General features: G+C 48.1%; 1 protein-coding gene across 2 annotated transcripts; it reads left to right on the top strand.

Annotated features, from left to right (window-relative positions):
* The first annotated feature begins 110 nt into the window (after positions 1–110).
* AURKA (aurora kinase A) lies at positions 111–13,962 on the top strand. Of its 2 annotated transcripts, none has more exons than XM_077460568.1 (9): positions 111–261; positions 2,516–2,575; positions 5,448–5,736; positions 5,834–5,930; positions 7,526–7,717; positions 9,625–9,763; positions 9,871–10,019; positions 10,415–10,589; positions 12,859–13,962. In XM_077460568.1, the coding sequence occupies exons 2-9, from the start codon at positions 2,522–2,524 to the stop codon at positions 13,030–13,032; spliced, it is 1,269 nt and encodes a 422-aa protein (XP_077316694.1). In that variant the 5' UTR covers positions 111–261; positions 2,516–2,521; the 3' UTR covers positions 13,033–13,962. The 2 variants fall into 2 exon arrangements, with proteins under 2 accessions (XP_077316694.1, XP_077316692.1); XM_077460566.1 differs by having other exon boundaries at positions 135–294.
* Positions 13,963–14,678: the final 716 nt, after the last annotated feature.

The raw sequence follows: 14,678 nt of genomic DNA, 5'->3' as shown, positions 1-14,678 counted from the left end.
CCCCCCTCCGGCCAGCGACGTGACGTTGGGACGCAAGTGGGCGGACCCCCAACGGTTTTCCCGCCCGCAGCCAATAGGAGGCGAGCAGCTCGCTCGTCCCGGCCAATCAGCGTGCAAAACGGTTTAAAGCGCTTTATAAGCGGGCGGTTTGAACTGTCGAAGACGTCGGGCGGACTTTGCATGGTGTGAGGAGGACGGCGGAGCGCTGCCGGGCTGAGGCGGATTGTGGGCGAGAGAGCTGGTTGTCATAGCGATAGTGGGGTGAGGGCCGAGAGCTGGGAAGCCTTCTGCTGAGTAAGTGGAGGCGGCTGGTGATGATCCTCCCCGCTGCCCCCTATAGGCCTCAGAGGGGGGCTATTATCCCCCATAGGCCTCCCCTTCACCCCAGGAGGTCTGCTGCCCCCTATAGGCCTCCGAGGGGGGACTATTATCCCCCATAGTCCTCCCCTTCACTGCTAGGAGGTCTGTGAGGTGCTGTTGTCCCCCATAGGCCTCCCCTTCACCCCCATGTGGGGGGGCTGTTGTCCCCTATGCGCCTCAGCGGGGGCCTATTATCACCCATAGGCCTCCCCTTCACCCTCAGGAGATCTGCTGCGCCCTATAGGCCTCAGAGGGGGGACTATTATCCCCATATGCCTCCCCTTTACCCCCCCCCCCCCCCAGTAGGTCTGCTGCCACCTGTAGGCCCCTGGGGGGTTGTTATCCCCCATAGGCCTCCCCTTCACCCCTATGAGAGGGGCTGTTGTCACCCATAGGCCTCCCCATTCACCCCAGGATGTCTGCTGCCCCCCTGTAGGCCCATGAGATGGGCTGTTATCCCCCATAGACGTCACCTTCACCTCCTGTAGGTCTGCTGCCCCCTGTAGGCACATGAGGGCCTGTTATCTCCCATAGACCTCCCCTTCACCCTTAGCAAGTCTTCTGCCCCCTGTAGGCCCAATGACAGGAGGACTGTTATGACCCGTAGGTCTCCACTTCATCTCCAAGAAGTCTGCTGGCCCCTGAGAGGTGCTGTCATTCCCAGGAGGTCTGCTGCCCCTTGTAGGCCCATGAGGGGGGCTGTTATCTCCCATAGACCTCCCCTTTACCCCCCCCAGGAGGTCTGTAGGCCCATGAGGGGGACTGTTATCCCCTATAGGAGGTCTGCTGCCTATGGGGGGGGTGGGGCTGTTATCCTCCCCTTCACCCCCCAGGAGGTCTGCTGCCTGGGCGGGGGTGTTGTCCATAGTCCTCCCCTTCACCCACAGGAGGTCTGCTGCCCCCTGTAGACCCATGAGGGGGGCCTGTTATCACCCATAGTCCTCCCCTTCACCCTCAGGTCTGCTGCCCCATGTAGGCTCATAAGAGGGGGTCTGTTATCCCCTATAGGCCTCCCCTTTGCCCCCAGCATGTCTGCTGCACCTTGTAGGCCTCCTGAGAGGGATGTTGTCCCCCTATAGGTCTGCTGCTCCCCATGTAGGCCCATGAGAGAGGGTTGCTTTTACCTTCCATATGCCTCTCTTTCACCCCTAGGAAGTCTGCTGCCCCCTGTAGGCCCAATGATGACAGGAGGGCTGTTATCACCCATAAGTCACCCCTTCATCTCCTAGAAGTCTGCTGGCCCATGAGAGGTGGTGTTCTCCCCCCCCCCCCCCCCCATAGGACTCGCCTTCACCCCCTGGTGGTCTTCTGGTGTTTTTTTTGCCCCTGTAGTCCCATACCTTCAATATAGACCTGTAGAAGGGTGCCATAGATGTGAATGGTGTGTGTGTGTGTTCTCTAAGAGTGAGCAGAACATGTGAAAAGTGCCCATATAATAAGATAGAGGGAAGGGCTGGAGGAAGAGTTGGTAGCAGAGGGACTCCAGTACAGAGCTGCAAGGGAAGCTAGAGCCAGGCAGCATGACCCAAAGCGCTAGCAATCTAATTTGTAGCATGCCTATATCGAGAGCAATTCTGGAGATGTGTAGATGAAAAGGAGCTTGGGGGGGAATACCACCAAAAGAGAGCTCTATTTGTGGGGTAAAAGACATACTTTTTTTGGATACAGCGTCCCACAACCGTGCAATTGTCAGTTCCAGTAACGCATTGCTGTATCTCAAAAAATGGCCTGGTCATTAAGGGGGTAAAGTCCTCTGGGGCTGAAGTGGTTAAGAGTTCCTAATCCGAGCTCCTTGCCTGTATAGCAGACACCTGGGAGTCAGACATTTTGCTGATTTTTTTTTTTGGGGGGGGGAGATCAAATACTTATTTCACTTTATTAAAATGAAAATCAATTCATAACTTTTTAATGCATTTTTCTGAATCATTTTGTTCTCGCTGTTAAAATAAACCGACCATTAAAATTATAGACTGATCTTTTCTTTGTCAGTGGGCAGACCTACAAAATCAGCTGGGGGGGTGGGGGGGGGGGGGAAATCAAATACTTTTCCCCTCACTATGGAAGTGAAGTTTTATTATCTGCACCCTTTCATCTCCTGCTCTGTTTTCTCAGTTTTCTGTACTTTGGTGTCTTAACGGTCCTCATTCCTTTCTAGGAGAGAATGGAGCCCTGCACAGCCAAGAGTCATCCTGTTGTGTCTGGCCCTAATGTGAAGGTAAGGAGAGAATAGCCTGACCATTTCTTAATGTTATTGATGAAGGCAGGTTAAAGAAGTCCCCCCCCCCCCCCAACGTGGAGCCTGGGAAGCATTGCACCCATGATCAGCAGATTACGGGTGCTATGCAAGACTCCTGCAGACTTCTCGGTGTATCCGTCTGTCCGTACCTGGTATGGACAGACAGATGCAAACTGACCGGAAGAATGAATCAACTACCAGAGCGCTCAACAGCACTGAATGTTAGTTCCTGGAAACTACAAGCCGCAGGGGCTGCCTGGACTTGTAGCTTCTCATTCATGGAGGATTGTGAATGAATGTGGGTGGAGCCCCATTCGGGTCATGTCTTTTTCAATTAGTGACAGCAAGCGCCCAGAGAAGATGCCCACCTGCCCCTGAGGACGGAGGCTGCAGCTGCTGGTACATGCCACGCAGATATGTTCCAAAAGGTGGACTTCTGCGTTAACAAATTGGAGACCCAAAACATGTCTGTGCCACCCAGGTTCTATTGCGGAGTGAAATGGAATATAACTGGGTTCCATGCCTAATTGGAAAGGTTGTGGAAGTTTTCAGCACAGAAGACTACTGCAGATCCCAGGCAGACTGGACCTGGTGTACAGGATGAGAATTGTCTGTCAGTAAACTGGCAGGCGGCTCACATTCCCCCTCTGCCCATTTAGTGAATATACTACATGGGCAGAGCCTGTCTATAGGGGGGGAAAGCACCTTTGCCTACGTGGATGTCAACCGCTTCTTCCCCCTCAGATCTCAGCTGGGCAGAGGGAGGCAGAGCAAGCAGCTCAGATGGTGCTCCTGCTCCATATGCTGTGTGGAACAAACATGGCATAGACCAGTGATGGCAAGCCTTGCCACCCCAGATATTTTGGAACTACATTTTCCATGATGCTTGACTACACTGCAGAGTGCCTGAGCATCATGGGAAATGTTTAAAAACGTCTAGGGTGCCAAGGTTCACCATCGCTGGCATTGACAACTGAGCTGATTGGTCCTACTTGGCAAAGGGGCCTTCAGCATCATCATTTTGGGTTAGGATAAGCTCAGTTTTTCTTCTGTTTAGAAGGGTGATTCAGGCCTTGTACCTTTACCCTACAAGGGGACCGGGCCTTTGTTTTAGTCTACCAATTACCACTTGATAAAAAAAATGTTCTTTAGTAAGGAACATGCATTCCCAGGAGTTCCAGCCTGGGGAAATAGTCAGCAGCTACAAATACTGTACGAATACTGCTGACTTTTTAACATAACGACGCTTGCCTGATCCAGGGAGCCTGTAACCTCGGCACCCCAAGTTGATTGGCTCCAAGTTCAGGCGCTGGCATCTTCACAAAGTGAAGCCTCGCGGACTTCACAGCCCGTTTCCTACTGTGCATGCCCAAGTTGCGCTGCACCTTCTCGTTGGTCGCGATTGTCTTCTAGGACCTGTCTCTCCTGAAGGCAGCAGGGGAAGGAGGGGCTGGAAGATTCATAGATTGCCACACAACAATGCCGCAATCTTACAGGGGTTGAGGGTATCTGGTTTTGGTGTGTATCTGCTCCTCCCCTTTTTAACACCCCTAGTAAACAGTTGATCAGGTACAGATCACTGTACTGGCACATTTACTGTTGCCTTCCCTGGTGGGAGACAGGAAACTAGCAGAGCTGCAGAGGGGAGTTTGCTGGAAAAAAGCAACCCCAGGGGCAGCAGGAAGAAGCTCGCTAGAAGCGGCAGGGGCAGCTGCATATAGAGGAATTAATCGCCCCATTTTTCCTCCTGCAGCCACTGAATGTCTGCAGGACGAAAATGGAGATGGCTTCCTCTATATCAAGGCGTACAGGGGGGCTGCATGGGGCTGGGTCACAATTGCGACCCCCCTGTAGGTACACCTCTGATGCTAAAGAATAAAGTCTCATTTAATGCCAGCTTCTAGCATCTTGGGTTCAAGGCTGAAGTCGCTGTGCAATCTTGGTGAAGTTGATCATAAATCTCACGAAAGATCCTCAATTCGCTAGCATATTTTTGCTTGGCATCTTCCACTTTCCCAGTATCCGGTGGTCAGTGTCATATAGAACATTGGGGATGCTTTACTAAAATTGGAGTGCAGTCTGGTGCAGCTGTGCATAGAAACTAATTGGCTTCTAACTTCAGCTTGCTCGGGGTTGTAAAGGTAAATATGTTTTCACCTTAATGCATTCTAAGCATTAAGGTGAAGAAAAATCTGACAGTGCTGGCCCCCACCCCCCCCCCCCCCCCCCCCACCTTTACTTACCTGACCTGTCAAAAGTCCCACGCTCGCCCCAGATGTCCTCTTTGCCGCTCAGCCTGGCCGTTGATTGGCTGGAGTGGATGGATTGAAAGCGGTGCAGCCATTGGCTCGCGCTGCTGTCAATCACATATGACGCAGCGTGCTGGGGACGGGGCCAAGTGATGCAGTGAGCGGCTATAGCCGCCGGCTGTATTACGGGAGCGCGCCCGCAAGTGCTTCTCGCCATGCGAGGGAGCTCGCATGAACGTGAGAAGTACTTGCAGGGGGAAGCCGAGACAGCCGCCGAGGGACCCCAGAAGAGCAGGTTCGGGTCCACTCTGTGCAAAACAAGCTGCACAGTGGGGGTAAGTATAACATGTTTGTTTAAAAAAAAAAAAAAACTTCACAACCACTTTAAGCTTGGATCGTAAAATACCTGGAAGCTGATTGGCTGCCATGCAGAGCTGCACCAGATTTTGCATGCTCCACTTTTAGGAAATCAACCCCAATGTCTTTCTGGCATTTAATGTCCCTGCTTTGTTTTTGGTTCTTGTGTTGGATATTAAATATATATAGACTGTACAGCAGGGAAGTATTCTGACAGAGCTGTTGATGGTAATATTTGTCTTTAGAGTTTTCCTTCTGTGGCTGATGGCCCCAAACGGATCCCAATGACACAACTGCAGCAGCAGCAGAGACAAATTGGCCAGGTGAAGCAGCCAGTACCGGCACTTGGTGCGAAGAGGGTGCCTTGTTCTACCAATATTCCGCAGAGAGTTCTCTCCCAGAAACCAGTTGTAACCAATCAAAAACAAGTACTCCCGGCAGCCAATCGGTCTCAACCTAAGCCCTTACCACAGGTCCAGCCAGCATCCCGCACACAGCCAGCTGATGAAAACAGAGACCCAAATGGTACTACAGGTGAGTTACTGCTGGAAAAGGACAAAATAGCCCTGTACTTCAATGTCTACATATCTCCTATAGAAACTTTAATGCAAAGTTTTTTTTTTTTCTCTAGCTCCTCCCCCTGCAGATAAGAAAGTTGCTGCCAATCCAAGCCAACCAGTGTCCTCTACCATCTCTGCCACTAGTACAATAAAGGAAGAGGGTAAAAAGTGAGTAGTGTTTTGTGTTAAACTTTTTTTTTTTATTTTTTACTGTGGAAGCTCTTCCTGCTGACCCTACGCATGAATGTGGGTGCGCTTTAAAGTTACTTTACCCACAACAGTAAAATCAGTCGGTGTATGCAGTAAAGCATGCTTGTTGTACTCTCTGTGGAACCTAAGGGGTTAATCCTCCATATTGTGTAAAAAGCCTCTGATCCTCCCCTTCCACTGTCCCCTAACCAACTCCTGATAAGACAGCCTTTGGAGTCACTCTGCACATGCTCAGTTTGGTGTGTATTGCAAGGTGTTGCGTTTTTCTGTAGTTGGTTTTATATTTTTATTTTAATTTGGGAGGGTGCATGTAATCAGCACAGGGCCAATTAGTACTACAGGCAGTCCCGGGTTACAAATGAGATGGGGTGGGGGGGGGCTGTAGGTTTGGTCTTGCGTTGAATTTGTAAGTCGGAACAGTAAGTTTCTAAGTGTAACTCCAGCCTGTGCAGTGATGTGGGGTGTTCCAGGTTCTTCTGCGCATGCAGTCATGCTATTTGGGACTCTTGTAGCTATGCAGTACTGCAGTGTGGGATGTGTCCTGTGGTGCAAGATGGTGGCTTGGCGGTGTCCGGGACCAGTGTGGCGTGCAGCTGGCTGGCGGTGTCCGGGACCACTGTAGAGTGTCAGCAGTAATGTCACACTACATCCTTAACTCTGATGTATCCTGAAAGAGGGTCGGGAGTCCTGCAGCCTCCATAGGACAATACGAGTAGAATGAAAACTCCTCCTACAAGCTTTAACCAGACACTTAGTCACAAGACTGCTATATTCTGCTGATAACTTATTTAGCAGTATATATTTACTAAAACTATTGCATTTCCATGTTCCGTGTACTGTGACCTCAGGGTCCTGGGTTTTGTAACACTTCAGCGCTGAGTAGCTGCGTATATTCTTCCCTATATAAGCACTTGGTGTGTTCAGAGCACGTGCCCAAAACAATAACTAATGTGTGCCAGAAAGGTCCCGATTGCAAGTATGCATTGGGCACTTTCTCATCATGTGACCGCCAATCACAGCAGTCACATGATGGGAATGCCTACCTCTGCAACCTGGCATTTAGATCCTCTTGGTATTGCAGCCGAAGGCTTGCCTGGCCCCAGCTGGGAAGAATTTGGGCTGGCCTATAATTTGGCACTAAACTCGTTTTAGTTGGGTACTTTTCACTAGAATGGAATTATTAATCTCGGCATAGATCACACCTCTGTACCACCCCTGAACGCTCTGTGCAGATTCCCTGTTATGGGTTTAGTTGTGGCTTTGTACCACATGACGCTCTGTATATCCTGATACAGCGTGAGGCGGATGGTGGTTATCCCATTAACAATGGACCTGGTTTGCTGGGTCTGCTAAGCAGGATTTTAATTGGACAATGCCGTGGCTACCATTAATGCAGAACTTGAAGGCTCTTAACTTGGATGCAGATCTGATTTTGGCATGGGCAGAGTGTGTGAGGGTTTTTTTTTTCTCTGTGATAGACGATGGCGTCGCTCCCAATTCAGTATATTATTGTCGCCGCCTTTGTTTTTCATATTAATGTTTTTTCCCTGCAGGAAGCAGTGGTGTCTGGAGGACTTTGAGATTGGCCGTCCTTTAGGAAAAGGAAAGTTTGGCAACGTGTACTTGGCCAGGGAGAAGCAGAGTAAATTCATCCTGGCATTGAAGGTTCTCTTTAAATCCCAGTTGGAGAAAGCCAATGTGGAACATCAGCTGCGCAGGGAGGTGGAGATCCAGTCACACTTGAGGTTAGTTTATTTCCTCAGCCGTCTGTGTGTATATATGGGAGTATCTGCTGTAACGGCTAATACGAGGGTTCTTCAAAAGTTTTCTGTTTCCTGTCTCCCCTCCCGCTCAGATACATATGAGCTGCTTTTAGGGCATATCGTGCTGCTCTCTGCTCCCAACATTTTTACCTGCGATTAGTGAGCTGTATAAATAAAGCCTCTGTACATAACATGCTGGAGCTGCCTTAACCTCATTAAACCTGCCAGTCCTACATCCACACAAGTCTAGTGCCTGAAAATTCAGCTTGGCGCTTACTGGGACAGTTCGAAACTGCACAGCTTGGGTGCCCACTGTGGATGTACAAGCTGCACTTTGAATGGTCCTGTAGTTTTCTGGGACCTGTCGCATGTCCTAGAAGACATGTCAATCTCTTGTCAATCATCTGGGACACGTGACAGGTCCCAGATTGCATGACCAACCACGGCGGGTGTCAATCACGCATGCGCAGTGGGTGCCCAGCTGTGAAGCCACAGTTGCAATGCCGGCGACCGGGGGGGGGGGTGAGCAGGGCTTCGATTTCCTTTTTTTTTTTTTTTTTTTTTTTTTTTTCCTATTAAAGGGATGTTTATGATGTTCCTTGTGATAGGAATAAAGGTGATTTAGAAAGTTAAGTTATAGGAACAGTGTAAAAAAACAAAATGAAAGTTAAAAAAAAGCTCTCTACTACACAGAAGTCACACATGCTTATGTAAACTGTTTGCACCACATGTGAGGTATTGCTGGGCACATTGGAGCGAGAGCAATAATTCCAGCACTAGACCTCCTCTGACGCTAAACAAATGACCTGTAAAGGCATTTAAAGCATTGCTTATGGAGATTTTTAAGTACCATTGTTTACCATTCCACGAGAAATGTTAGTGACTTGTTGGGTATCTCTTTACTTGGTGTAACATCTTATTTTATTTTTTATTATACACCATTTATATAGCGCCAGCAGTTTACGCTTCGCTTTACAATGTATAGGGAGGACAACACAATTACAGTACAGTTAATACAGAAGGTACAGGAGGGCCTGGCTCGTAGAGCTTACGTTCTAAAGGGAGGGGGTGATACGAAAGGTAATAGCTGCAGAGAATGATTTCATGGGGGTGTCTCGGGGACAGTTGTTAGGTGGGTGTGGGATTGGCTTCCCTGACTAAGTGAGTTTTCAGGGATTTCCTAAAGGTGGACAGGGTAGGGGCTGATCGGACAGACTGGGGTAGGGAGTTCTGGAGGATGGGAGAGGCTCTGGAGAAGTCCTGAAGGAGAGCATGAGAGGTAGCAACAAGGGAGCTAGAGAGCAGGAGGTCCTGGGAGGAGCGGAGGAGACTATTTGGGCCATATCTGCAGATGAGGTTGGTGATTTTAGATGGAGGCGAGGTTGTGGATGGTCTTGTATTTTGAATTTTACACAGGGGTAGTGAAGGGATTGGCAGAGGAGCAAAAATCAGATTGGTTAGTGAGGTGTATTAGTCTAGCAGCAGAATTCATAATAGACTGAAAGGGGGGCGGGGGGGAGATGGCCTGCTTAATTATTTTCACGATATACCAAAAAATTGGTATATATGGTTTTGGTTTAATTCATTAATGTATTTAATCCAAAAATATTTGAAAAACTGCTGCACAGATACAATGTGACACAAGAAAAGGCAACAATCGTCATTTTTATTCTCTTGGGTCCCTGCTAAACATAACCACCAAGCTTTTTTTAAGTATTTTCCTAGCAAAAATATACTGCTTTTTAAACTGCCAGGGAAAAAAACCTGGCCATTTTGAGCTCCATGTCTATCATTAACCACTTCTTGCAGATGGAACTGACCTTTGGGGCACCAACTGTAATACTGTTCTGATTTTTAAAATTATTTATTTTATTTTTTTCTCCCCTCAGACATCCAAACATTCTTCGGCTATACGGCTATTTCCATGATGCAACCAGAGTCTACCTTATCCTGGACTATGCTCCCCGAGGTGAGCTCTTCCGGGAGCTGCAGCGGTGTACGCGGTTTGACGACCAACGAACTGCTACTGTAAGTGGACGGCCTTACTGATGGATGCCAAGAGGGTGGGATTCTGCTTATTGCGATCTGCACTGACTTATTTTTTTTTATTTATTTTTTTGCTTTCTCCTCTGCAGTACATCACAGAACTGGCTGATGCTCTATTGTATTGCCATGCTAAGAAGGTGATACATCGGGACATCAAACCGGAGAACCTGCTTCTTGGTGCTAATGGGGAATTAAAAATAGCAGATTTTGGCTGGTCTGTGCACGCCCCATCATCTCGGTAAGATTAAGTGGTAAACTTAGAACCTGTTGACCCTCGTGAATGTTGCTCATGTATGGTGGGAACACTTGGGAGAGGGTCGCTGCATTCCTATTCAACCTCCCCAGAATTTCCAGTTTTGCCCAGTTGTGGCACCATTAATAAGCCAAACGATGAGCTTACCCCAGGATATTCTCCATACTTGGTCTTCTCCAACCTTTCTAAAATCTTAGCAGGGGAAAGGGGTTAGAACATCTGGTTTTTATTGCTCTCTGTATCCTCTGTGGATTATATTGCAAACTTATGGCACATTAAACAGTTTATTGATGTAGTGTGTGGACTGAGTTGTCAGTCCCCCAGTGTTGTATGGCAGTCTGTCATTTTTATTTTATTTTTTTTCCTTCCCTTCCTCTCAGGAGGACCACATTGTGTGGCACACTGGACTATTTACCTCCAGAGATGATCGAAGGTAGAATGCACGATGAGAAGGTGGACCTGTGGAGCCTTGGAGTCCTCTGCTATGAATTTCTAGTGGGCAAACCTCCATTTGAGACAGACACACACCAGGAAACCTATAGAAGGATCTCAAAGGTGAGTTCCTTGGGCTGGACCTGTGCTTTATTTTTTATTCCTCCCCCCCCCCCATTAGTTTTGAGTTCTCACAATCTGTCAACTCCAGGCTGCCTCCGCGCCTCTATGGCCCTTTTCAGATGGAGAAGCTCTGCCTGCATGGGGGGGGGGGGGGGTTAGGGAATCTCTGAGCAGGCGATGACGGGTCCATGTCCGCTCCCCTGTGCAGAGCTGACGCAGATGGAGCAAGCGTGTCCATTTCCATCCGCTCTGCCACACGTGTGAACATTTTGGTTTTTTTAGCGGATCGGATGCCTGACAGGTGTCAGCAGGGACATATCTTCAACCCCCCTAGAGAACAATGGGTGCTCCAATCGGGTCCACCTGAGAAAACTGACAGGCGGACCCGATGTGCTTAACCACTTTCAGACCGGACCAATTTGCTGGTCAAAGACCAGACCACTTTTTGCGATTCGGCACTGCGTCGCTTTAACTGACAATTGCGCGGTCGTGCGACGTGGCTCCCAAACAAAATTGACGTCCTTTTTTTCCCACAAATAGAGCTTTCTTTTGGTGGTATTTGATCACCCCTGCGGTTTTTATTTTTTGCGCTATAAACAAAAATAGAGCGACAATTTTGAAAAAAACGCATTATTTTTTACTTTTTGTTATAATAAATATCCCCCAAAAATATATAAAAAAACATTTTTTTTCCCTCAATTTAGGCCGATACGTATTCTTCTACATATTTTTGGTAAAAAAAATCGCAATAAGCGATTATTGATTGGTTTGCGCAAAAGTTATAGCGTTTACAAAATAGGGATAGTTTTATAGCATTTTTATTAATAATTTTTTATTATTTTTTTTTTTTACTAGTAATGGCGGTGATCTGCGATTTTTATTGTGACTGCGACATTGTCGGGGACCCATCGGACATTTTTGACACATTTTTGGGACCATTGTCATTTATACAGTAATCACTGCTATATAAATGCAGTGATTCCTGTGTAAATGACACTGGCAGTGAAAGGGTTAACCTGTGGGTGGCAGTGTAGGGGTTAAGTGTTCCTAGGGGAGTGTTACTAACTGTGGGGGGGTTGGGCTTTCATTTAGTGTACACTGATCTCTGCTCCAATCACATGGAGCAGAGATCAGCGTCACTAGTTGCTAGGCAGAATGAGAAAATGTTGTTTATACAGCATTTCCTCCATTCCGCCGCTCCGTGAGACGATCGCGGGGATGCCCGCGGCGATCGAGTCCGCGGGTCCCGCGACCGGACTCACGGAGGTCCCGACCAGCGCGGGAGCGCGCCGCCGGCGGCGCGCTCCCGATGGCACGGCGGCAACGAATATTGGACGTACATTTACGCCAATATGCCTGCCCGTGCCATGCTGTCGACGTACATCGTCGTGCGCTGGTCGGGAAGTGGTTAAGCTTGAAGCATTAAAGGCTTAAAGTGGTTGTACACCTACTTTTACTTACAGGTAAGCCTATATTAAGGCTTGCCTGTAAGTGTTTAAAATATCTCCTAAACCTCTATGGTTTAGGATATATTTACTAAAAAGCTGAGAGCCGATGTAATCACACTTTTAGAAAGGGCACATCATGCCGTTTCTAATAGGGGTCGTGCTGTGACTGGCGGCTCCTGTGCGCGGGAGTGACATCGCAACTCCGGCCAGTCAGAGCCAGAGTTCGTGGCCCCAGAAGGAAGAGGGGCAAAGATGGTTGCTCTCTGCTAGTTGGGACAACAGACATTGTGGGCTTCGGTTTCAGGTAAGTGACACATAATGGGCTACTATGCAATGCATAGGAGCCCATAAATGCTTTACCTTTGCAGGGAAATAAAGAGGAAGTAAAACCCACCAGGGTTTACTTCCTCTTTAACGTTTGGAGCTGTGCAATAATGTTTACGAAATGGGCTACACAAGCTGCACACAATGCATTTGGGATCTGTTAAGTTTGTTTTTTTAAAAGTGTCATACTTGCTCTATTTTTTGCATAGAGCAGCCCTGAATGCTCTTCTTCTTGGGTCTCCTGTTGGCTCCTCCTGCCCCCATAGCAAGCATCTTTCTATGGGAGCACTTGTGCAGGCTTACTCCAAGTCTGTCTGCACCAATTGACAGAGGGACTTGGGGGCCCCACCCCATGCTCCCTTGTTGCAGGCTGTGATTGGTAGGAGACACGGAGGAGGGAGAAAGCAGAGATCCTCTGTTCTTGTGCTCATAACTGGATTATTGTGACTGGGGAAATGTTTGTCAATCCTAATCTGCAGTCTGTTTGGCTTTTTTAGGTGGAGTTCCATTTTCCCCCACATGTGTCGGAGGGAGCAAGAGATCTCGTCTGCAAACTGTTGAAGCATAACCCTGACCACAGGCTGCCACTAAAAGATGTGCTTGAGCATCCTTGGGTGGTCCAGAACTCTAACAAACGCCCAAGTAAGCCCGTGGGCAACACCGCCCAATGATAAACGGCAGAGACCTGTGTTGGGGACACTGCTTCCTGCATCTGTTCTTCTCAAACCTCACCACAAAACAAGCATCTTATACTTCACGTTGTGCCTGATCAACTTCAGTTGTCAGCATCTTATTTGGACAAAAGCTTCTAATCCTGGACCATGTACACTGAATATTATCTACTTTTTAAATAGTTCTCCAGGAAAGGGGGCAACTCATTAAGTCTGCTAGTGTTAGGGTTTTTTTTTCTTCATTACTGGTTTGTGGTCCCCTGCTAGTCTTCCTTCACAGGACAGCTGAGCGGTTCGAACACTCGCTGCAGTTCATTTGCATCCCCTGCAGCGCTACAAAAATTGTCCCTTGCAGCAAACTGAAGGCCAATGGGTGCATGAACATCCTTCTATGAAAGTGTATTAAGGAGTCTCTTCATTAGAAAACTGCTGTGTCCAGTAGAGCCTAGGCGTGTGCAGAGCTGTGTTCTGGCTCTGTCCAGTAGAGCCTAGGCGTGTGCAGAGCTGTGGTCTGGCTCTGTCCAGTAGAGCCTAGGCGTGTGCAGAGCTGTGGTCTGGCTCTGTCCAGTAGAGCCTAGGCGTGTGCAGAGCTGTGGTCTGGCTCTGTCCAGTAGAGCCTAGGCGTGTGCAGAGCTGTGTTCTGGCTCTGTCCAGTAGAGCCTAGGCGTGTGCAGAGCTGTGGTGAGGGACTGTCCAGGGTTAGGATGACCAGTGCAATAGCGATACGAATGCCTTGATGTATTTATTTGGCTGCCGATGCAGTCGCTGAACAGCTGCTTGAATCTGTGAATGGGTCATCCAATCTTGAATGTAAATGTTTTTTCAAAATGTTTCTCTTTAAGTGTTCTGTCCTTTTTTTCTTTTCTTCTTTTTTTAATTGTTAAACTTTCAAAATTTTAAATAAAAAATAAAAAAAATATACGCTATAAATTGACAAGTAAAGTCGCATGATTTGTGCATGCTTGGTATATCACTACATGGTTAATCTGTTAATATACAGCGGCAAGCCTGTTTATCTCACAGGTTTGCTGATCTGACAGAACACTACTCATTTTACAATTCAACATCAATACGGTCAAACGGGTTTCCAAATACTGTATTTCACTATATATAAGCAGTTTAGTGGTAAAGTGAAATGTCAGACTCTGGTGGGTGTAACAAGATGTCTGCTTGCCGCCTTCTCACTGTGGACGAGTGCGGGGTGTAGCAAAATGGTGGCGATGTAACGTCCCTTCCATTTCAAAGATCTGACGGGTAGCCTAATCTGGGGAAACGCCAGATCCACTGACAATTCACCAGGCCTGCTGCTCCTGCCTTCCATTGCATCCTTTGCTAAAATCCAGTGACTGCTGATGGTGGATGACAAGACAATGGCCAGGCTTCCAGGTATGTTAAAAGCATCCTCGCTTTTAAATGCCTGGAAGCTTGGCCATTGTCTTGTCAATGCTGGCAAGGTTGAGCATCAGCGCGATGGTGAGGCCCCTCTGCAAAGCAACAGCTTGCGCTGAATGGATGAGGTCAGTCTTGCGCTGTTAATGGATGCTGTTTAAAAGCCATTTCTGGGGAGCCTAAAAGCCCTTTCACATTGGGGCGGTGGGTGCGTCTGTGGTAAATGCTGCTATTTCGCAGAACTATTTGGCCGCTAG

This window comes from Lithobates pipiens, unplaced genomic scaffold, assembly GCF_037356315.1.
Source record: "Lithobates pipiens isolate NorthernLeopardFrog02 unplaced genomic scaffold, aLitPip1_a1.2 Scaffold_28, whole genome shotgun sequence".
Lineage (NCBI taxonomy): Eukaryota > Metazoa > Chordata > Amphibia > Anura > Ranidae > Lithobates > Lithobates pipiens.
This window is presented reverse-complemented; position numbering and strand designations above follow the sequence as displayed.